This window comes from Pseudonaja textilis, chromosome 8 (assembly GCF_049901715.1).
Source record: "Pseudonaja textilis isolate UNSWEBS1 chromosome 8, rPseTex1.2, whole genome shotgun sequence".
Lineage (NCBI taxonomy): Eukaryota > Metazoa > Chordata > Lepidosauria > Squamata > Elapidae > Pseudonaja > Pseudonaja textilis.
This window is the reverse complement of record NC_141997.1, coordinates 24,145,664-24,170,599: the sequence shown is the minus strand read 5'-3', so window position 1 is coordinate 24,170,599 and position 24,936 is coordinate 24,145,664. Positions and strand designations below refer to the sequence as shown.

Here is a 24,936-nt window from a genome sequence, read left to right as displayed (position 1 = left end):
TTGCTGCTTGGCCTGGCGCTTGCCTCGCCCCGCCTCGCGCCTGCCTGTCCTCCTCCTCCTCACTGGCTCTGGCACGAAGGTTGGGGTGGGCACTGGGCCGCGTTACGAGGCAACCTGGGCCGCATGCGGCCCCTGGGCCACGGGTTGGACAAGCCTGCCATAGAGCAAAAGAAAAATCTGAAATTAAATCAGTGACTGGGAAGTGACAGGGAAAGACAGAAGGAAATAAAGACTTAAATAAAGAAGCAACAGTTCTTGCAAGTTGCAGAGTGAAGCTAATGGGCACCTGATGTCTTTTTGAGAAATGCTTTTGCATATTGTATAAAAATTACAAAAGGAAAGGTATTTCTAATGGTATCCATAGTGAAGTTATAACAAAACTCACTGCATTACTTTTAAATGTAATAGAAATTAAGTTTTTATTTTTGTGTTTCATTGACATTTATGCAAGTGCATTTGTGATATAACTGTACTTTTTAAATCTCTTTAATTTTAGGAGAAACAGGAATTGGAAAATCAACTTTGATTGATACCTTATTCAATACTTCTTTTGATGATCATGTGTCAACACACTTTCAGCCAAATGTGAGGCTTAAAGCTCAGACTTATGAGCTTCAGGAAAGCAATGTCCGATTGAAGCTGACAATTGTAAATACAGTTGGATTTGGGGACCAGATAAACAAAGATGATAGGTCAGTATCTCTTAATTCAAATGAGCTGCCTGCTGCTACTGATCTAGATCCTTGGCATTTATTTTATGTAATAGAACAACTATTGGACAACCTATAGAACAACCATGGCTATCAATAAAGCATCACATATAATAAAGCCACTAGTAATCATTTCCAAATGGTTGCCTATAGTTGGCAACTATGTTCCTTACATGTTGAATGGAAGATGTTTTGTTTTCCTCATTACTTTATCAACAGAGTATTAGTATCAACATTTGACGAATGACAACTTCATTTTTTCATTGAGCAGCTGTAAGCAGCTCTAGGTTTTCATCTGTTGTAAAATAATGCAGAGAAAAATAAGATGATCTAAACCTGCAAATGAATGATTGTTTGGATTCTGGTGTTATGATCATTCTTTGGACTAGGTGTGTGCACACACACAAATACACACACTTACCTACACATTTTCTACTCATAGAACTGTTTGTCAGTCCACATTGAGACTTTGCCAGTCCATGCCTTGGAATATTTCTCCCACAATATTTAATTGAGCTCTTCAATTATTGTGTTTTCCATTTTTTTTTCTCTCTTTGTCCTTTACAACCGACAACCAATAAAAACTGGTGTTAAGTATGTTCTCCTCCTTCCTAGGTTTCTTAATACTAAGTAATAGTATGGGATAGGATAGGATTTAGCACTTTTAGGCTTGGATTATTTCCTCCATCTACCTTCTCATTTCTAGGTGTTTTTGGATTAGTATTCTTGTGTCCTACCCTTCCATTGTAAACTGAGTGGAATAAGTTATGCAGTTTGCATAATGAACAATAATAGGAAGAAGTAACATCCATAAGATTAAATTTGACTCTGCTATAGGACTTCACAGTTCAGTTTGTTCTAAATTAAATAAAAAAATTGTCATCTACATGGTTTTTTTCTAGCATACATTGGGAATGGCTCTATTGTTTTGATTTTATAACACAATGGGATGAGTTTTGCTGGAATATTAAATGAATCAGAAAAAAAGACTGCTGTTTTAGATATTGATTTGCTGCAGTAGTTAGAAAATATTTTCTGCCCTTGGACAGAATTAAATTATATTTGCATGCATTTTTTTTCTTCCATTCAATCATGTCTGAGTCTCAGAGACTGTTTTACAAGATCTTGAACTCTACAGATTGTTTCAAACAGACAATTGATATAGCTTACAATATTCTGAGTTGCTAATATGCAGTGAAGTTTTATAAAAATAGAATAGAATTGTTAAAATTATTGTTATACTCTCCAGTTTGTGCAGGCATATTGGAAAGGAATTTAACTCCTTGTTCTAAAACTGATTCTTTTTCTCTCTAGTTATCAGCCAATTGTGGATTATATTGATGCACAATTTGAGGCCTACCTCCAGGAAGAGCTGAAAATTAAGCGTTCCTTATATAATTATCATGATACTCGCATCCATGTGTGCCTGTATTTCATTTCACCCACAGGGCATTCCCTTAAAACTCTTGATTTATTAACAATGAAAAATCTTGACAGTAAGGTAAGATTTTAAAATCAGTTTGGGTCGGTGGGGAATCAAAATATCTGATCTTTTAAAATAATGTACAGGTAGTCCTCGATTTACAGTTATAGTTGGGACCAGAACTCCCATTGTTAGTTAAGTGAATCATGCCCAATTTTATAACCTTTTTTGTCATGGCTGTTAATTATATCTCCATGGTCATTAAATGAATTTGGCTTCCTTCATTGATTTTGATTGTTGGAAGCCCCTTGGGATGGTTGTAAATGGTGATCAAGTGACGTCAGGATGCTGCAACCATGATAAATACCAAGCACCTGAATTTTGATACATGACCATGACACCACATAGTATCAGTGGTAACTTTGAACAGTAGTAAAACAACTGATGGTAAGTTGAGGACTATTGTAATAGTGTAAGGTATGAACAACTAGAGTCACACAAGTGTTCACTTAGCTGTTTTATTGCTCAAGTCCATGTACAAGAATCTTCTCAGACTAAGAATTTGTACCTGAGTAAAATTAATGTTCAGTGGCACAGTGGTCAGATTTCTTCATCATGTGCCCACAAAGGGATTCCAGTCAATTCCCCATTTAACTCCTCCACCTGGATTAGCCAGTCTCTCTCCAACATAGATATTCAAAGTAATATTTTAAAATGTAATATGTTTTTATTGTTGTAGCATCAAAGGAGATTTTAGTAAAAATAAACGTTATCTCAGTTTGATGAATTGGTCAGTGTAACTGAGTAAGAGCATTCAATTATTTGGGGAAAAAATCAAGAATAAAATTATTTTGTTATGGAATAAGAAAAGGATGATACAAGGTATTGGTGTTTGTGGCAAAATCTAGTCAAAAGTCTATATGTTCTCAGTGGTGTAAGTTAACTTGCTAAATAAATTTGCAACCTAAGATTGCTATTAGGAAATATAGGATGATATTTTCTCCTGTTTGGGAAAATAATTTTAAAAATATCAATTTATTTTTGTGGATTTATTTGGTCTGTAGTATCCATTAGAACACATAAGTTAATTAATACTAATGTCATGGCAGCTAGTCAACATCAATTTCTGTTTAGATATTGATATATTTGTGTAGGGATATTCTCTGTTTGCACCAAAACACATCTAAACTTCAACCAAAAAAATAAAAATTAACTATGTTTTGACCTAAGGTAAGAGTTGCTTCTAAAAGTAACAATGTGCAGACCTGGATGGGTTTCGATATACTGCAAAGTTGAATTGTAGTGAAAAACAAAAGCAAGCTTTAATCAGGCTGGGCAGAGAGGGGAAAATGTATAAAAAAATAAATGGGAAGCATTGCTATCAAGTAGCTACATTATCATAATTAGAGGCATGTGCTGAAATTATATTCTAATTAATTGTCTATAATTGTAATTAGGACTCTTCTAAAGTAATGATAATGATCGAAGGAAGATATGATCATGGTCTATATAAATCTGGAAGTTAGTCATGTTTAAGAGGGAGTGGGTCTATTTTGTTTTGAAAGTGAGGCTAAGATTGAAATTGAAAGAAAAGACATTCAAGCTGAATATTAAAAGGAATTTTTTAACAGTAAAAAAAAAAGGTCTGCCTAATACAGTAGCAAATTCTCCGCTTTAAGTTGGATCTCAACAGCTATCAAGGATGGGTTGGAGTAGATGACCATGAAGTCCCTTCCAATTAGAGTCTAGTTTCCTATGAAATGAATACTCGCCTGTATTCAAGTCTATATTGATTTGGTATGGATCTAAATATTACTTTGAACTAGGCTTTCTATTAGTGCTTTCAGCAGTGAAATAATTTTTGTGCTGCCATTCTATTAAGTAAAATGTTCCATGCTATTTAAAGCAATTGCTCATTATCATTTTAAGGCTAACTATCATTAATAGAAGTATACCTCAGAGAGAATGAAAAAAAAGGAGTTCTAAAGATATTTAAACCCTAATCTGTACTGCTTCAGCAATTTTTTATGGTTGCTATTTATTATCATAAGTAGCTGAACTGAATAAGCAGGTTAACTAAAACTCTAGGGTAGTCATCTGAACAAAGTGAATTCCTTATTAAATAACTGCTACTCATCACATTAATCTGTCTGGATTCATCTCTTGTCTGTTGAATATGGACTAAGGCTAATGAAGATGTCACGAGAATAGATAGCTAGACACCCGTATCTGGAAGACAGTTGTGAATGAGTTGATAGAGAAAGTATGTATTTGACATAGGTCCCTTCAGCTTTCAAACAAACTTTTTAAAATTATTGTTTTTATCAGTGTAATGCAAAAACATTTAATTTTAAGGCATTTGTTTATGTTTTGAAGATATTGTTCAAGTTTGAAACCAAAAACTGTTTAGGAATCTGATTTTCTGCTAGTCTAAATTGGCTGTAGAATGCTCATTGTTAATGATCTATGGAGTGATAAAATGGGGTAGAATGGGATCTGGATTTAGCACTTTTAGGCTTGGATTATTTCTTCCATCTACTGTCTCATTTGCAGGTGTTTTTTTTAAATATTTCCATCCATTCCTTGCACTGATGTAGTTCTCCTTCAATTCTTACCAAACATAATGAAACTAAAGAAACTCTTATGGCAGAGACAAGTTATCATAAAAGACTGTTAATTAGCTGGAAAGTCATGTTTTAAAAAGACGAGGACAGATCTGATTTTTAACTTGTAGCTGAGTCTGGAGAAAACATCTACAAACCTTGATACAGTAACTACAAAAGGATCATTTTACCACAAAGCAGCAATACTCATTTCTTTAACAAAATGGCAAGAAGACATGAAAGCCACCTTTCTGCATTAATCATACACGTATCAAAGTAGGATTGCCAGTATTCCTTCTGATGCTTTAAAATATTGTCTGTTCACAGATATTCAAGCTTGCTTAGCATTTAATTGAAGAAATCAAAAGGAACTTAAGAAATCTAATGCAGATTGTTGGGGCACATGTAAATACTTTTTTTAAAAAAAACGTGTTTCATGTGAAATCAGTCCCAAAATAATGTTATCTTTCTCTTTGAAAATGTAGGAAATACAAATTCATTCTGATAACAGTAACTTTTTCTTTCTTTAAAGGAAAAGTTCTTAATTATTTCTAACAAAACTGATACTTCATATTTATTAAAGAACTTTTATCTACTCATATTAAAATATTCTGCAATATACCTGATCAATTTAATGGTGAATCAAAGGCTAAATGGACTATACAGATGGGTGAAAATTGTTCAGGTTATTATAGCTTTATTTCATATCTCTAAAAAGACAGTATATTGTGCAGTATAAAAACAATTTACCTGTTCAGTGATAGTAACTGGTATCTCAAAAGTTCAAATAATGTTCCAGGATTTTGATATCTTTGCATATTTCATAGCAATCTGATTTCTTTAATAGGTGAACATTATTCCAGTTATAGCCAAAGCAGACACAATTTCCAAATCTGAACTGCAGAAATTTAAGATCAAAATCATGAGTGAGCTGGTCAGTAACGGAGTTCAAATATACCAGTTTCCAACAGATGATGAAAGCATTGCTAAAATTAATGCTACCATGAATGTAAGTATATTTCCAAAGATACCGTATTTAAACTAGACACTCATTGTCTGCAATTAACTGGTTTCTTTTTTTTTTAATGAAGGATAGCATTTTAATGGGAACTGCTGCTGCCGTGTTTCTTCCAAAATTCTGGATTTTCATTTCTGGACTGTTCATCAATTACATTTTACATTTTAGCAGAAAGCATTCCATCATAAGTGTGTTTTTCTTTGTAGAACACAATCTTCATATGTGAAATCTGAATTGAATTTGCATTAGTGGCACTTAGCGTATGTATTTAAAATTTTGCTAGAAGCCATCTTTACATTCCAGATTTCAGTTCCTTTGAGTGCTGATGCTAAAGAGAGTTTTTGAGTGGCTACCTTAACCATGAGCCTGAAATTAGTATGGATATTTTCTTCTTTATGTTGTATTGCAGGTGTTTAATTTTTTTGTTCATGCCTCTGTCTACGGGTTAAGGCACCAGACTAGATATCAGGAGACTGTACATTATAGTCCTGCTTTAGGGATGAAAGCCAACAACCAGTGACTTTGGGAAGTCAGTCTATCTCAGCTTATGATGGCAGGCTCTGGCATTATCTGACAAGCCAATCGCTCAATTCCTGTTGCAACCAATGGATCAACAGTTGGTTGATCTGAAAAAAAGAGATCCTGCACTTGCAGTATGGATGGATGGATGGATGTGAATGGATGGATGGGTGGATGGATAAATAGATAGTTAGATAGAATGAGAAAAAGAGAGATTTGTTGTTAAACACTTTAGGGCTAAGTCTTTTCAATCTTTCTGCTGAGGATAGCTCCTTTTTATTTTTATAAATATCTAAAATCTGTTCTATGAAAGTGTGAGAAATTAAGTATATTTTACTGATGTAATGAATTTATTAAATATTAATTTATGTCTTCTGATGTCTACATTTCCCATTGGATGTGTCATATTCTAGTATGAGGCCTTAATGCAATACAAAACCTAATATAGCACTTAACCCCTGCCCTTCCTTCCGCCAAAGTTGTCTCCTTTTACTATAGTGACACTGTGAAAGTTCTACCACCTTACATCAAAATTAATTTGACAAGGGACTGTCATCTATATGGGAGGCAGTTCCTTTTTGAGAAAAAGATTACCAGTTTTAGAAGCACAATGACTCTTGACCAGTTCAAAAATTGGGCAAGGATTTGGCAGAATAGCTTCATTTTTGAAAGGGTGATGCTAACATAGGAAGTCTACCCTATTACAGCTATACTTTTTCCAGGCAACTGGTTTTCAGACATATTCTTCTCAGTTATCAGAAGTCAGTTGACATCCTGGAACAGTTATAATAGTGTTTCTGGAGTTGCTGCTTGAATAACCCAGATCATTCCACTAGTGTCTCGACAGTTCATAATTTTTCAACTCATTGGTTGACAGCTTCAGTTATTTATATCTGCTAAAGTTGAAATGAGATTTGTGAAAAAAATGTCCTGTCCAAGTTTCAGCCTGAGAAAGTGAGGAACTGGTTTCTCAGTACAGTTAGATCCCTAGAAATAGCCTAAACAGAACTATTGCCCTCTAGGAATAGGAATTTTAGGATCTTCCCTTTTTGACTGGAGATTTTAATAAATCTAAATCATTTATAAAATTAGATCCTTGCTTCGGCAGCCAGAGGATAAAAATTTCCCAAGTTCATAAACCAGGTTTCATGTCCCACTCTTCTGAAAGCTAAAAGAGTTCCCAGGTAAATTTAGCCCCTCCCCTGCCCCTGACCTGAGGTTGCGGCCGATGTCAAACTTGAAACTCAAATGGCCAAGTTTCCAGGAGGGAGCCTCTCCCATTCAGGTTTTGGTTACTACATGCAATAGCAGCCATTTTAAAATATACGTACAAATTAGTTAACATGCCAAGGTTTTGTTTTATTCTAGTTTCATCTGTGCCATTTACTGTATTATCTGTTTCTCAGGGACACTTGCCATTTGCTGTAGTGGGGAGTACAGAAGAGCTAAAGATTGGTAACAAAGTTGTAAAGGCTCGCCAGTATCCTTGGGGCATTGTGCAAGGTAAACAAGAGTTTAGACTCTTCTTCACCCAGAATTAAATTTTGGGTTAAAGGTCTGCTTCCACTATTTTTTTTAATAGATTCCAGAATAGAGTCAACATTTTTTCATATTCATATACAATGCTATAAGTCAACTTGTAAATAAAATCCTGGCCATAATTCTAAGCATACCATTTTGAGAATGATAAGTACTTATTTTGTAAGCAGATGTGTGAATTGTAGAATTGCCATTTGCTTTATTTGTTTTTTTAAAAAAATCTTAAAGATATCAAAGCTCACTTATCCCAGAGTTTTCCAAAACTGGTTTCATACATGTTGACATTTTTTAATTATCTTTAATTATTTATTTCTTCAGAAGATTATATATAGTTCATTTTATGCTTCTTCACATTTTATCCTCTTATATAGCAAGACAGATAAAGGGAATGAAGGTTGAACATCACATAGTGACTGAGTGGGAAATCTAAACCTGAATCTAAGACAAACGATCAGGTTTTTAGAAGTACCAAGATGAACTCTATGGATAACAACTTCTGCCTCACTGATATGTCTTTTCAATCTACAACACGTTAATTTACGAGTTAGTAAATTACTTTTGGTAGTTAGACTTTTTTAAAAGTCACCATGAAAGAATGCTGCTTATTTAGAGCTGTGGTGGCTCCGTGGTTAGAATGCAATATTGCAGGCTAATTTTGCTGACTGCCGATTACCAGCAGTTTGATTCTTACCGGCTGAAGGTTGATTCAGCTTTCCATCTTTCTGAGGTCAGTAAAATGAGGATCCAGATTGTTGGGGGCAATATATTGACTCTGTAAACCACTTAGGACTGTAAAGCACTGTGAAGTGGTATAGAAATTTAAGTGATATTACTATTGCTATTTAAGATCTATATTAAAAATTATAGAAAGCCTTCACTTTAGTCTTGACTTTAGATGACAACATGGACAAGTCCCTGCAGTTTTTCCTGGCAGAATTTTCCAAAGTAGCTTCCATTGCTGCCTTTTTCCTAGGGCTGAGAAAAAGGCCTTGGTGCAGTCCCCAAGCTCACTTCCATGCATAGTCAGAGGCACAGTTTCCTCTACTTCTGTCCAACACCTTTAACCGCTCTACCAAAATGGGCTGTCTACTTGCAGATCTGAACTACTTATTTTTGACATCCATTTAAACATGTGTTAGACAGAAGCTGATACACTATATATCACTTTTAATATTTATATTTAAATATTAATGACATTATCGGCCAAAGAAATAAGTATCAGTATTATTTTTGCCTTAAGGTTTTGCATAATATTAAAAAGGATGTAACATTTGCAAGACCTGCTTATTTACATAGCTTTTAAGAAAGTTGGAAGCAGCGCTGGATGCCACCTGCACTGAAATAATTTTTTCATCCTTTTCCCCATTTCCATTCCACCTAAAATTTTCCCCCTAAGGATTAGAACATCCTTGAAATATCTGGCATAGGAGAGAGGAAAAATATTAGGGAACAATTGAGTGAAGAATGCTTGTAGATCTTCTGTTTACTCAGATTGCCATCATTAGCTTTATTTCTTTCCAGTTGTGATGCTTATTCAGTTCAGTTCAAAGTTTATTTTGGTCAAAAACCAGCATAGACCAAAACAGTGAAAAAAATGTTTAAAAGTGAAAGAGGAAGGGCACATATAAATGACACACTAAAAGGATAGTACTGAATATTGTTTATCACTATTGTTGCCAGTATAAACTTTGTAAAACTAAGAAATAGAATGTTATTTATTTAAAATTATCTTAGTTTATCTAAAACTGACTCCTAAAGCTAAACTTCTAATACAAAATAGGTTTTACACACAGAGAGAGGAGGGGAGATTTATATTCAGGATTGTTCAAAGATTAGCCCTAGTTATACCATATCAAGGAATGGGGATTACTCTGCTTAGATTGCGAAATAAGAGCCAAGCAGAGAGGTAGTCCCTTTGACATGTATGATGCTTATTTGCATAAACAGCTTTTTAGAAAGCTGTTCTTCTGCTATATGTACTTGTTTTGAATATATTCTTAAAAAGTGCTACTTGTACTATGTTTCCTTCCTTAGTGGAGAATGAGAACCACTGTGATTTCGTGAAACTTCGGGAAATGTTGATTTGTACAAACATGGAAGATCTCAGGGAACAGACTCATATGCGTCACTATGAATTGTATCGACGATGCAAACTGGAAGAAATGGGTTTCCGAGACACTGGTCCAGAAAACAAACCTGTTAGGTAAGTACATTAAAAAATAATTCCATATTTCAGTGATATAAGAAAGTATTCACTCTCTTTATTCTTAACAACTCCTTATTTGTAACAGCAGGGAAGGACAGGGACTTTTCAAATTGTTAAATTGCCAGTAGAAAGGAAGCATTTAAAATAATTGTGTAACTGAAATCTGTAACTCTTTGCCGAACAAAAATTCGAGATATCTGGCAGCACCGTTTGCAACAGAGCAAATATTAGGAAGCATTTGTTTGGGAGGAGTACTTGTTGGTCCCTTGATGGATTTAAACAAGCAAAGGTACAATCATTCTGAAGGGTAACCCCATTTGGACTGTAAGAATAGTTAGTGCTGTGACTCACTTGGAACTGAGTATTGTTGCTTAATTTGGTTCTATGAGAGTAGTGGCTTCCTCTAAATCGGAGGTGATACTTTAGGATCAGTGATATCTTCTTGTCAAAAATGGCTTGTGAAAATGGGTTAATCGTATTCTTGTTTGAGGGAGGACATAACTAAAACATTTCATAGTTTTGAGGGGATATTCATTTTTGTAATACGTCATGTATGCATTCTTCCTTTTTGCATATATTTTTTAAGGATTTTGATTACACTAGTGAAAACAAATATAAGCTAAAAGAAAGAAAAAAAGAATATCAAGAAAGAATAAAAACTGCAACAAAAAAGAAAAAGAGAGAAAGGAATATGATAAAGATTCTGGGATCCCATGACCATAATAACTCTGACCGGTCAAAAAAGGACCAGTCATTGAAAAAGGACAACCTACATTTTCTGTTTTTTTGTACTAATACCTAAAATAGAAGCTATTCTGCTGCTAGCCCTCAGAATCTCAACAAGTTGAAGCAGTCACTGAATAAACTGGAAATCTTTGGTATTAATTTTAACTGTCCGGAATTGTCCCATTACTGGTGCCTATGGGTATCTCTGATAGATCAGGATAGACCTTTTCAAGATACTGTAGTGCTAAAATAAAATCTCAATTATTGTTGGGCAACCCAGCAGAAAGTAATTTCTTAACTTGATATTTCATGGATTATTATTGAACTATCAGACCGATAAAATTACCAGCACTTTGCTGAGGGTCAGAATCCAGCCGCTAAACTCCAAATACCTGCTCATTGCCTCTGCCATTGGTTTTCTTGTTGCTGCTCACTTCACAATGATCGTGGCAACCAGTTTCCTCCAATGGTCCTGTTGTGGTTAGCCGGCAGCAGGTGCAGACGGCTGAGGAGAGCGAGGACTCAGATGAAGGGCCAGGACCATTAGGGAGTGGACTGCTGCCTTCAGAAATTGTGGGGGCTGGCAGCAGCGATGAGGAGGTTCCCGAGGAACCTGTGCCAAGTGCGCGTGTGCGCAGGGCTGCTCATAGGAAAGAGCAGCTGCAGCAGCACAGGCGACTTGGGAGTAAGGCTGCAAGGTAATGGCCCCTCCTTCAAGAAGATAAAAGCCAGCTGTGAATCAGACGTTCTTTGTAGGAAGCAAAAACGTTTTGAAACTCCAGCCTCGTGGACATCGCAGTATCTTAAGTTGGTATTTGAAGACTCTTGTGTTGTAAAATATTTCTTATCTGTTATTCTTGGCAGCCTCACACAGTTTTGGCGAGGCTCGTGCTTATCAAAGTTAATTAGTTTGCAGCAGCCTTTTAACCGGGGATTCGTAAGGATCATTAAAAGGTTTCTGTTCCCTTTTGGTTCGTGTTTGTTTTATTGGAAAAGGGTTTGGGTCAGAACAGGTCCCTGGTAAGGCATGCTGATAGAGCAGTTCACCCCTAGCCATCGTTTCCCAGGCTTGAGGCTCTCTTTGCAGTAACTCACAGTGGTCATAGGACATTTATTTATCATGTGCTATAATTAAGTACAGCTAGTCCTTGACTTACAACAATTCATTTACTTTCAACGGTACCATTTACCATTCAAAGTTAACAACGGTACTGAAAAGAATGATTCATGACCATTTTTTACACTTAAGACCATTGCAGCATCCCCATGGTCATGTGATCAAAATTCAGCTGCTTGGCAACTGACTCATATTTCTGATGGTTGCAGTGTCCCAGGGTCACATGATCCCCTTTTGTGACTTTCTGATGAGCAAAGCCAACGGGGAAGAGTCACTTAACAACTGTGTTACTACTTAAACAACTGCAGGGATTCCTTTAACAACAGTGGCAAGTAAGGTCATAACATGGAACCAAATTCACTTAACAACTGTCTTGCTTAGCAATATAAATTTTGGCTCAATTGGGGTTGTAGGTCAAGGACTACCTGTACAGGTAGAAGATAAAGACAGCAATTACTGTAGCACTCTGTTATCCTACAAATAATTGGGGAAACTAGCAGCAAACTCTATCAGGAAGTCCATGCCTTTTTTTTACTTTTGCTGTTGGTTGTCTTCACCATTAGTGATCATCCATTTTAGCTACTCAATCATCACCGATTTACCACTATTTTAATTTTTCTAATTTCTTCAAGTTCAGTTCCAATTTATGCATTCACTTCCCCTTTCCAACTCACTTAACAAGCAACTATTCCCTAAAATAAAAATTGACACGAACCTTCTATGGATTATAGTCATTGCATGTTTGTTGATTTAGAGAAGGTATATGATCAACTATGTAATGTTTGCATAAACAGGCAATTAAAGTTTGTTGAATGTGATAAGAATAACAAATGACAGGAGTAAGAATAAATGTGTGAGAATTCTTACTCAGATAGTTCAGCATTGAGCAGGGTGTAAGAAATTGATATATGACTTCCCTTTGGTTGTTTAATGCTTTTATGGATCAATGTAAGTGACAGTAGAGGTGTTGAATGTGAATGTATATGCACTTTTGTATGCAGATAATGCTGTGTTTGTTGCCTGAGAATATGAATTATTTGCAGGAAACATAGAAAGATGATATGACACAGTGAGGAAGGTGGTCTGAAAATTAATTCTTCAAAACACTAAAGTAGTTGTGTTTGACAGGGGAAATGGAGTGAGTGATTGCAAATTATACTTGAATAGTGAGCAAATAGACATATTAGTTGGTAGAATGTTTTCTAAAAATGAGAAGAAGGATAGAGTAATTCTTAGCTGTGCAGATGCTACTAGGTACTATGGGGATCTTTACTAAGTATAAGTTAATTTAAATAAATTTAAGCACAAGTTAGGTATAGTAACATTTCCTTGACTGTTATCTTTTTCCTGTTGTTATTAGTGTTTCCTACCCTTTCTATGCTTATGTGTGAAAAAAGGGAATGGTGTGATGGGCTTGTATGTCATATATAGAACAGAAGTTCTGTAAATGTGTTGACAAAAACAATCAAAATCAGCCCTACAGACTGCATTTCTGTAATGTGTAATAACCACACATATTTAATGCATGACACCTTCAGTTTCCATGGAATATAGGTATTACTTTACAAGTTCCATTAATACCACAGGTGTACTCAAAAGTAGCTTACACCCCCCCTCCCCCCAATAGCTCTCAAAGTAAAGAGGGATTACTTGCTGAAGCATTTCTAGTTAGGGAAGGCTTTGTGAATTTTTTTTACAGCCTCTTAATAACTGACTGGCAGGGAGTGAGTTTAGAATCCAGCAGTTGGCAGCATTCTGAGTTGCTGCCCTTAGAGGTGCATTTGGATAGTTTTTCCTGGTTTTTTTTTTCTCTCTGTCTCCCCAGCCCATGTAATTTTTTTTTTTTTGCATCTTCTTTCATAATACCAAATTAGTTCAGGTTCTGTTCACTGGTAAAAGAATCACCTTGCTGATGGAAAGTAGAGATCCAAGCCCCTTTATAGAATTTCTTTCCAAGGAACACCTGTAGTGCTATAGCTGTGAAGCTTCCTTTGCGTTCACTTTGCAAAATACGTTAACTGTATGTTAAGTATCAGTGTGATGAGCACTATGCAATATATTGGCTACACATTGGGGGTTGAATTTGCCAACAATTTCTTAGTTTGATTTCAGTGTAAGGTAGTGTCCAGCCTGAAATGTACATATCCAACTTCAGTACTTAATGGAGAGTAAGGGCTTACTCAGGGCAATTTGTGGACAAAATAAGGCATTCATTCCTGATAAGGAGCAAAATGTTATCTAAGCTTCCAGATTTGAAACTCAAGTTCTTATGGCAAGAGTTTTACCCTCCCTCTTCCTGACACGAAAAGATTCTGAATGTTTCTTATAACAGTCCTCTTTAGTTCAGCCCTCTCCAATTTTATTTAGAAGACCCTACAATCTCTACAAACACATGTACCAGGTTTTTTTTTCTCCCAGGATAATAAATAATCCATGAAATATTTCAAAGTGCTACAAAGCTCTTTGATTTTGCCTAGCAGGTTAAAATAGCTACAACTATACTGGTTGGGTCTTTATTAATACATTTTGTTGTTTAGTGTTAAACAGAAGCTTAAATATTATAAAAGGGGGTTATATTTTTGTAGGGAAAATGAATTCATTTAACTTTTGGAAAAATGCTACAGCTTTTATGGCATACTCAGTATTTTTTTGTAAAAATAAGGTAAATTAGATTACAGCCTCACACCCACTCCCCTGAAACACATTTCCTTAAACTCAGCAGGGTTTACTTTTGAATAAGCTTGTATAGAGTTTGAAGAGGTTATTTGGACAGTAACATGCCTTGATGAACCTGTATACCTTTGTTTTTAGGGTGCCAGATAGCAGGAAGACCAGTTATAGAGAAAGGTATATTGTTTTGTAGTATAGAATGATTAAAACAGTTTTAGATACATTGCTGTTTAATACATTGCTGTTTTAAATATATTTCTGTTTTTTCTAATTTTATAGAAAGTGATAGCATGATTTTACACAAACTGATAATGCCTTAATAGCAATATTGATTCTAAGCCTTTGATTTGAATGATTTAACTTATATCCAACAAACTCAGAACCCTTTAAATATAATACAGAAACCGTAATGTAATAATAGATCAACATGTTCCCAGTTCAAAAGACTCAGTAATAACTGAGGAGAAACAAATAGCTTTCTTCTGTCCAAGAATCCAGAAAGCTACTTGTTTTTGGAGCACCAAGACCTATATTAGATGGACAAATAGAGTGAGTTAATACAAGAAAATTTCCTGTGTTCTTAAATACCCATTTTTTCTATCTTCTTGATATTCAGTAAAGATTTACAAGATGCTTGCTGCCATAAGATTTAAACTCCTGTACTACAATTCTGACCATTAATTGAAATAAAGCATGGATGGTGAAGATGAAACACTAGCAATGGAGAAGTGGACAGTTAGATTATTCTAACTCTGAAAAAGAATTGTTTTAACATAGAGTTTAGGAAGGTTATACCTATGTTCTACTGTCCCACAATCGATGTGATCATTTATTTATTGGATATAATTGAAAAGAAGCTATCCACCCTGGTTATACGGATGCATACTCTCACACTACAACTAACAAAGACTTTTTCTCAGCAGTGGTATTACTTTGGTTTTATTTGCCTGCATTTTTAGTCACATTTTCTACTTTTAATTCAGCAAACTTTCTCAAGAAGTTTAAACAGGCTCCCCCCCCCCCCCCCCAAAAAAAATTAAACATGCCAGAGCATAACATTAATCCAGCCACTCTGTAACCTCTAACCAAGCTCCCTAAGAAGAAGGTCAATTTTTTTTTGACATTCTTTCATGAAGGCCAGAAAAAAATGAGTAAAGTTCTACTATCAGCTTGGCTAATTTATATAACCTTTCATGCAAGATGTATGGATAATGAAAAAGTGAGATACGATTCTATAATCCAGCATACAAGGTGGGAAGGGAAAAAAGTTGTCAGATATAGTCACTAGGCTTTCAGTAAAGAATGTTGCCCAGTGAAGTAAAAAAAAATGAAGTAAACTCTGCTCATATCTCAACTGAATTAGTCATGCTGTAAATGAAACCGATGAAATTTAATGATCAAAACAGCACCGTAGCTCTTTAATAGATCCCAAGAACAGAAAGTTAGCAAAAACCCCGGATGCTGCTGTTATACATTAGAGAAAATTCTAATTTTTTTAAAATATAAATATCTAAAGATCATCTAATACAGGGTATCAAACTTGCGGTCTGTGGGCCAGATGTGTCACATCCTGGTCAACCCCATCCCGCATTTTAGTGAAGGGGAAAAAAGTTGTGATATGTTACATGTGATGACAGCATGTCATCACGAGTTTGACACCCCTGATCTAATAGGTGACTACTTCAGCCGACTAATCTCATTTATTTAGTAAAATTATGGCATATAATAGTGAGATGGGAACCACTTTTCAAACAGTTTATTTTTGCTTGCCTACTTTGCAACAGAATCTTTACTGGGACATGACTTGGTGCAAAGAGCATCTAAGAGGCCATAATAATGGCAATGTATCAGAAAGGAAGCATGTTTTTAACAGTCATTCAGGAAATTTAGACGTTTTTAAAATTAAGAAGAGATTCTTAATAAGCAAATAAAGAAGAGAAGAATAAGCCAGACAATAAGAAGAAATGAAAGAAATCTTTTTAGAGTTTTTACATGTAATTATAATTTTAGTAAATACATTAGTCAGCTAATGTAGTTAGATATGTTGGATGATCTTTAGATGTTTATATTTTAAATAGAATTTCCTGTAATGTACACCATATACTACTACATATTGCTGTATCAAGTAAACTTTGTTGCTAAAAGTAATCTTTTAAAACTCTTTTGGAATTTCAAATCCTTTTTAAAGCTTTCGCTAAATTAACCTCACTAATTTCATTTCACTCCATAGACCATATGTCCAAGCCAAATGCATTTAGGATCAAGGCTTAATGATGCACACTAAGCACATACAAATCATGCCATTAATTCTTATTCATATTGTTGCTTCCTATCTCTTTCTAACAGATTTCTTATTGCATCCTGTTTGTACAAGACAATTTTTTATTATGAAAATATATTCTGTCACACAGTAGTGGGATCCTACCTTATTCGCTACCGGTTCGGTGGGTAATCATGTGTGCATGTGTGCGCGCACCCCTAACAAGCCAATTAGCTGAGAGAATGAAGAAATGAAAAGCTAGGAGCGACCCTCCCCCCCATGCGCTTTTCGGATTTTTTTCCTCTTATCGGAGGCTTGTTTTCCTCTTCTCAGTTCATCAGAAGCCTTTTTCCTATTCTCAGCTGATCAGAGGCTTTCCTGTAGCATACCACCACTGCTTTCACATGTATTTCACATACAGCAAATATAGTGTCGCATTTGTATGTGGATATATCTGTACCCTAAGGGATGTGGTGGCTCAGTGGCTAAGATGCTGAGCTGGTCGATCAGAAGGTTGGCAGTTCAGCGGTTCGAATCCCTAGCGCTGCGTAACAGAGTGAGCTCCCGTTACTTGTCCCAGTTTCTGCCAACCTAGCAGTTCGAAAGCACGTAAAAAATGCAAGTAGAAAAATAGGGACCACTTTGGTGGGAAGGTAATAGCACTCTGTGAACCTTTGGCATTTAGTCATGCAGGCCACATGATCATGGAGACATCTTTGGACAGCTCTGGCTCTTTGGCTTAGAAATGGAGATGACACCGCCCCCTAGAGCCAGAAACAACTAGCACTCATGCGCAGGGGAACCTTTACCTTATATCTCTACCCTATTATTTTCTATTTCAAAATGCAACTGAGGCAATAGATTATTGAATATGTAACTAAAATATGCCTTGTTAATATTAATGATCAAATATGTATAGGGTAATTTCTTTTTTGAGTCATCCTGTTTCTTGGCTATTATACTAAAAGAATTTGCCATTGCTTTCCTCCAGGATTTTAAAAAAATATTCACTAGTCTAGGATATAGCTGTGATATTTTGTGGTGGTGGTGTCCTATTCATGTAGTAAACAGGTTCGGCACTGCTTAATTTGTTGAGAACAACCAAAGTCAGTTAGATGTCCCCTGTTGACCCTTATGTCATTTATGTATGCCTACTGCTAATCAAAAATATTATTTGACCCGTAGAACCAGATAATTAGATTCTGTGTTACAGTTTTATTCTTGTAACAATATTTTTACAAGAGAATGTATATGATAATAACAGTGCCTTGAATTGTTCCTGGGAAGTAAGTGAAATAGTTTTACAGCTGAAGATGGATATTCCCAATGATTATCTCATTATATTTGCAGAATTCATGTAGTCTACTTCTCCCTGATAGTCTTTGTTCCTGCCTCTAATAATCACCTTCAGACACTCAGGAAGAAAAGCCAATATATAATCAATCAAAATAAGCATGTTTTATGCAAAAATGAAACTGAATTATCCACAATTATGCATTTTTATTTTTTATTTTGGAAAATGTCCTTCCTGTAAGCAATTCTGTATTTGTTTCCAATCTGTCAGATTGCTAAAATCTCTGTTTTTTAGTTGCTTTTGTTATTGATGCTTTTCCTCTGAAAGGCCAATATAGAATCAACATATGAAGGAAAAAAAGTTACATTTCAAAGTTATGTTTCTAAATTCTAAGGAAATTCTGAATTTTAGATAGAATTTGAAATTTGGAAAATGCTGTGGATTCCTACAACTAGAATATTCTGAGCATGGAGCCTTATTTTTAATGTAAAATAAGTATCAGCCCAAGGCATTTATTCCACATTTTTGGGATCTCCAAGAGAGCATTTACTTTCTGCAAGAAGGAATCTTTTCAGAGGTACTCTGGTATTTTTTTGTTGAACACAATTCTGAAAACTTTAAACATTGTTGCCTGCCACTAAATGAGGAATGCTATTTACATTTTATGGCTCTCAGTCTACAGGAGACATATGAAGCTAAAAGACATGAATTTATTGGAGAATTAGAACAGAAACAAGAAGAAATGAGACAAATGTTTGTGCAAAGAGTCAAAGAGAAAGAAGCACTGCTAAAAGAAGCAGAGCGAGAAGTAAGTATATTTTTACTCTACTCAGGTGAGCTTGGGTGGTTGTAGGAACTTGGAACAGGTTTAATCAGGTTCTCAAATTTTGGGGTAACTTGTCCTAAAACAATGATTTCTAAATGAAACTATCAGATCATATTTTGGCAGTGATGCCACTGTATCTGGACAACTTGGATGCTGATTTGTACTTGCAGAATGGGGACATGACCTGGCCGAGATCCAACTGTGCACATGGGAGCTAGACAGGCACACCCACAGCTGGATCACTATCAGAATTCTTCCCTGCTGAGATTGTTCTAGACAGGGGCTGTGCTTAATCTCATCTTCTCCTTATCCAATGGCAAGCCTTCCTCTTGGGGGTGGGCAGGACCTCTAGACATCTTGACTGGTACTGTGGGAGTTGTTGCTGTGACTACAAAAGCTGTTAAATAAAGAGCTTCAGGAAACTCAAACTCACTTGGACAAGCAGCTCAAGAAGGCGACCCTTGCCTAAGCAAATAGCAGATCTGTTCACGACATTCTCTCCTCTTCCACCCCATCCCAAGAATTCCTTAAGTAGATAGATAACAATTTCATTTGCCTACAAAAAAATGGATCATTCCAGTTCAGCAAGAGATACTAGATGTGATTCACTGAAGTCCCGTTTGGTTAATTACACATGGCCATTGACCACTGAGCTTTCATAGGCAATGGGAAGAAAATCTACTTAAATGTTTCTGAGTCTAGATTAATAAATTCCTACCTCAAATTGTAGCGATCAGATTCAGTGGCAGCATTCTGTACTGTTTGACTAGGAATCTCAGTGGTTAGGGATATCAGCCTTACTAATCTTTGTTAACCCCTTGGTCTCTCAATGCCATATATTTTAAAGTTTCTGATCCTTCTAGAGATTACTGTTCCTTTTAATGAATTGAGAGGAAGTATATTTAGCCCATTTATAATTCTAAACAATGCCAAATAGAATAGTTGTCCCAGCCTTAATCATTCCCCCTCTCCTAGGATAATACTGACTGGTAGACGTTTCTCTTGTCTCTCTCTCTCTCTTCTTACCCTCATAAATTTCCTCTCCAGGATCTAATAAAGGGTTTTACCCTGTTTGGTTAAAAAAACAACAATCAATTTTGTCACAGTTCTGTAGTTCTTGCAGGGCAAGGAACATGTTCAGTTAACATTAGTTGGAGACTGGAGGCATCTAAGAAATGTGCAATGATTGCTGCACATGGAATTACTTTTCTGAATATGTAGAACACATTATTTTATCTCTTTGTGACCTGGTTTTCTTGCTGCTTGGCAAAGGAGAACAAAATTCAATGCTATATTTGATAGAAATTCCTCTTCAGTTTTTAACACATTAAAAAGAGACATTTGATGTCCCCAAAAGTTGATCTAGTAGTGTATAGTTGCTCAATTTGGTTGTAATTCATTAAACAGAAGTCAGTTTTTGTGTTCTGAACCGTAAGCTAATCAAAGCAGCATCCATATTTAAGAGTATTTTAAATCACACAATTTTACACATTTTACAGTGTGATTATTGAGCATAGACTTAAGATGAGGCTAAACTCTTCTGGTAAAAACAATGCTTTTACAATTTATTTCAGCTTCAAATGAAATTTGAACATTTGAAACGGCTACATCAGGAAGAGAGAATGAAAGTGGAAGAAAAAAGAAAGCTTCTGGAAGATGAAATCATTGCATTCAACAAGAGGAAAGCTGCCTCAGACATATTGCAAGGGAGGCCTCTGCCTCCTACACCCACAGCTGGTTTTAAAAAAGATAAAGATCGGAAAAAGTAAGCAGCCCATTTTGAAAGATTGTGAGAAGGGTAAATTATTAGGGAACAAGGTCTTAAGCAATATTAATCACTCAGAGATTCCAGTGGTGAAAGCAATGATTTTAAATTTTTATAGAAAAAAAGTTTTGATTAGGCACCCTGATGAAAATACTTGTTTTTCTTTTTTCTCCCTTAAGGGATCCAGGTTTTCGACTTGAGCTCCTATGCTTTGATGTCAGAGATCAGGAAGTTGTGAACATAGATGACGAGAGAACAAAAGAGAAGTTAGAAAGGGACAGATACCATCACAGGGAATCCCAGCAATAGTCTTTGGCTGTAATCTACAAAAGTTTCAGTGGTTAGGGCCTGATAGTAAGTCACAGAGACAGAACCATATGTTGAATATTTTTAATACTTAGAGGAAGCTGTTTATCTGGTCCTAAACTTATTTGGTACAATTGACATTAGATGTTATAGTTTCCTTACTACGATTCAAAATATTAGTGGGATTTTTTTTTTAATCCTAAAGGTTTATTGTGAAATGCAATGCAACAACTGTGGTAGTATTCAAAATCTCAACTGCACATGGAACAATATTCATTGTTTTTAGTCCTACAATTCTGCCTTAAACTTGAGAGGCAGAACAATCCAGAATAAAACTGCAGGAAGTGAGAAAAACCAAGACATCCAGGACAGAAAAGTAAAGATACCTTTTTTTAAAAAAAATCTTTCCTTGCAGTCCAGTTTATTTTTCATTATAGTTTTTTTTTTTTTGGACTTTTTAAGAGTAGTATCTTAACAGGAAAATGTTTTCCAATGCTCGACCTTAGATGACATGGAGGGGAAATCAAATTAGGTCCTTTCTGAGACTACGGGTAGTTCTCAACCTCCGTTCATTAAGTGACCATTTGAAGTTACAACAGCACTAAAAATGTGACTTTTGACTGTTTTTTTCTCCTAACAACCTTTGCAGCATCTCTACAATTACATGACCAGAATTTGGGCACTTGGCCATGGCATGTATTTATAACAGTTGCACTGTTCCAGGGTCATGTAATTACCATGTGGTCTAACTTTCCCAACTGGCTTCTAACAAACGAAGTCAGTGGAGAAGCCAGATTCGCTTAACACAGAGGTAGAGAAACTTGGCTCTTTTATCACTTATGGACTTCAACTCCCAGAATTCCTGAGTGAGCCATAAAAGGTTCCCCATCCCTGGCCTGCTGGTTTTTCAGTTGTGGGGGAAATCAATTTTTGACTTGAATGGGACTGTTTAATATACAAATGTAGGACATATACATTTGTATATTACATTTGTATATGTCCCATTCAAGTCAAAAATTGATTTTCCCCACAACTGAAAAAACAGTAGGCCAGGGATGGGGAACCTTTTATGGCTCACTCAGGAATTCTGGGAGTTGAAGTCCATAAGTGATAAAAGAGCCACATTTCCCTACCCCTGGTTTAACAGCTTCAGTGAGTCACTTAACAACTGTGGAAAAAAGGTTATAAAATGGGGCAAAACTCACTTAACAACTGTCTTACTTAAAAATGTACATTTGGGGCTCAGTTGTGATCGTAAGTCAAAGACTTACCTGTATTACTTCTGTGGGCAATTAAACAGGTCATTCTGTCAAAAGAGATCAGATTAATTAGCATGACTTGGTCATCCTGGTTCCTTCTGAATGTTCACAAACTGACTTTTTAATAATCAGCTGCAGGTGTTTGCTTTGTATTGATATCAAGTTTATTTTTTTCTCCTCATTTTTGAAGATGAAAACAACTTTCCCTTCATTTTTATCTTCCCTTCTTCATCTCTGTCCCTTTTTCCCCATCTGTCTTTCATGATTCAAAGAACACCGAAGGGGCTCTAAGATGATATCCACAAACTCCTTCAGAACTGTTGTATGTCATGGTTCTGCTCCTGGGGACCTCAATTTTGATACCCATAGTTTTATAACTATTTCTTTTCTTACCTTGGATTGCCAATCCCTCCCTTAGTTAACTGTTCCGGTTAGGTCTGTGGAAACATGGTTCCTACAATGGGGAAAAATAGAAATAAAATAGGAATTTAGAAGCTCTGCTCTATTTCCACCTTACCATGTTCAGGCTATGGACCACCTCTTCCTGTTTGCTTTTATTCCTGATCAGATAGCTTTAAGATACATTTTTTTAGCATTGTCAAACTGACTAATCTTTCTTTTCTTTCAGCCCTGGTTTTATGTGAATTGGAGAAGAAATAGTTCACAAATCTGAGAGGAAGAAAGATGGATTGATATCTCCTTTCTTTTTCTTAATGTGTGTTCATTGGAAAACTGACCGCTGCAACTTCAATTAAAATATATAATCAGTTCTGCATCCTGTACTATAGGTTGCTGTCAAATTAAGAATTCACTCAGATGGACTTATTTTTTTCAGCAGCTTGCACTTAAACTATGTATTTTTGCCAATAGAAATGTACACCAGCCTTCTGTATCAAAGACCACTGTGCTATGAACTAAGGCTCTTGTGCTTTGGATCTGAAGGCAAACGACAGCTTCAGAGTGCATTGGGGCATAAATCTAGCACAGGTCTGCAACTTGCTTTCCTGCCACTGCTCAGTGAGGGAGGAGAACAGCTGCTAGTTGCAAGGAGAGCTTTAAGGATGAGCAGGGAAGTGCCACCTTCATGCAATGCAGGCTCAGAAGCTCTTTTTGCCTTAGAATCTAAAGCACACCAAAGCCCTGATATAAACACCTTTCATTTAAATTGCGAATACTGTAGTATAAGAGTATTCACTGACTACACATTGTAATTGTTTTAAAGAACTTGTGCCTTTCTGATCTCTTAGCTATATAACCTTTACAGTGCCTTTTATTGACCTGTATAAAATATGTAAAGCAATATGTTTTAAAATGTGCACTTTGTAATTTTGTAATGATGACAAGCTTTAGCGTTAAAGTGGATCATGGTTGCCTTTACCATTGCAGTATTCATACAAGCACAGACATTACTTGAAAATTGTTACTGAAAATTGACTTGGTTGCAAGGGTGTCTTCTTTTTAAGCCACCTTCTCTCATCTATGGCTAAATTATACAGTATGAAGGCTGGGAACGGTCATTTTAAAAAATAGATCTGATTTTAATAAAATTCCTGACAACTTCATATTCATTTAAATATCTCTTAAGTGTTCCTTGACATGAAGCCTTCCATCAATTTTAAGTCTTGTAATTTAACATTAAGTGGTAGAAGAAGAAAGAAATGAAAGTCAAACTGTATTTTTTTTTTCCTGAAGTGAGTTTGAATAGGGTTGAATCCCATGCTTGCTTACTTGGACAAAAGTTCTGTTCTTTAGAGAAGCAATAACCTAAATTTTGAAGTTATCCATTACTTAGGCAACCAGTAGTTCTGGTGCTTCCTGTTTGCTAATAAATATGGCAGTTGCTTATGTAATCCTCATAGATTTCTGCTAATTATTTTAAAAAACACTGACATGTAGCTTGGCAAATAAAGTTATTTGGTTAAACAATTAGTAAGTATTCCATAATGCAATAGTGCTTGGATTTATTGTACAATAGAACTGTTCTATCCAGCCTCACTGCTTTGCAAACTACCAGTCAGATACTGGAGCCATCAATTGTACTTTAGCACTACAAAGATGAGAGAAATGTATTCATAGGCACTGGAGAAACTATCAGTTGGATGGCAAAATTGTCAAAACCTCTCTAAAATCTTGTTCGGGTAGATTATTCCCTAAGAAGTAAGATCAGTACTAATGCTAGTTTCCTGGATTTCCCCCTCAACTGTGCCTTATCTTATAGAATTTTCTTTTGAAAGCAGTTATGAATTGTGGGGGGCTCGTTTCCTCATGCTTTTCAATAACATACTAACAGATCTTTAGCTCTACACATACTCTTTGGTATAAATCCTACATATGAACTCTATTGCATCTTTATTGGCTTGGTTCCCATATAATGCTAAGCCTATGCAGCGACTTCCATTTTGCTCTAATTGTGACCAACGACTAAGGGTCTCAAGTGAAGATTCACCGCATGAACATTGCAATAAGCAGGTTCTCTCCGTACATATTGGGGAAGTTGCCAACCTTTCCATCAGTTTTATAGAATTAGTGCATTCAGAGCATCCACACAAGCATTTTGAGACACGTGCTCATATAAGCTAGCTATAATGAAATGATCGCTACACTTATTGGGACTGAAACAAGAATAGTTCCAAATATTTGTAATGATTTCCCTTATAAAGTAGTTATTTATAAAAGCATAACAGATTAATAAACT

The 24,936-nt window shown here is 35.7% G+C and overlaps 1 protein-coding gene across 6 annotated transcripts in view; it reads left to right on the top strand.

The window, feature by feature from the left end:
* SEPTIN10 (septin 10) overlaps positions 1–24,180 on the top strand; it is a 37,864-nt gene extending 13,684 nt beyond the window's left edge. For 5 of the 6 annotated variants that reach the window (XM_087938537.1, XM_026707368.2, XM_087938535.1 and 2 more), the window contains 8 exons: positions 497–692; positions 2,025–2,211; positions 5,584–5,745; positions 7,680–7,776; positions 9,847–10,015; positions 18,761–18,893; positions 20,486–20,676; positions 22,870–24,180. In XM_087938537.1, coding sequence (XP_087794663.1) covers positions 497–692; positions 2,025–2,211; positions 5,584–5,745; positions 7,680–7,776; positions 9,847–10,015; positions 18,761–18,893; positions 20,486–20,676; positions 22,870–22,885 — 1,151 coding nt within the window. In that variant the 3' untranslated portion in view covers positions 22,886–24,180. Of the gene's footprint in view, positions 1–496; positions 693–2,024; positions 2,212–5,583; positions 5,746–7,679; positions 7,777–9,846; positions 10,016–18,760; positions 18,894–20,485; positions 20,677–20,855; positions 21,036–22,869 lie in introns of those variants that run through there. The other variant, XM_087938538.1, reaches the window with a different exon arrangement.
* Positions 24,181–24,936: the final 756 nt, after the last annotated feature.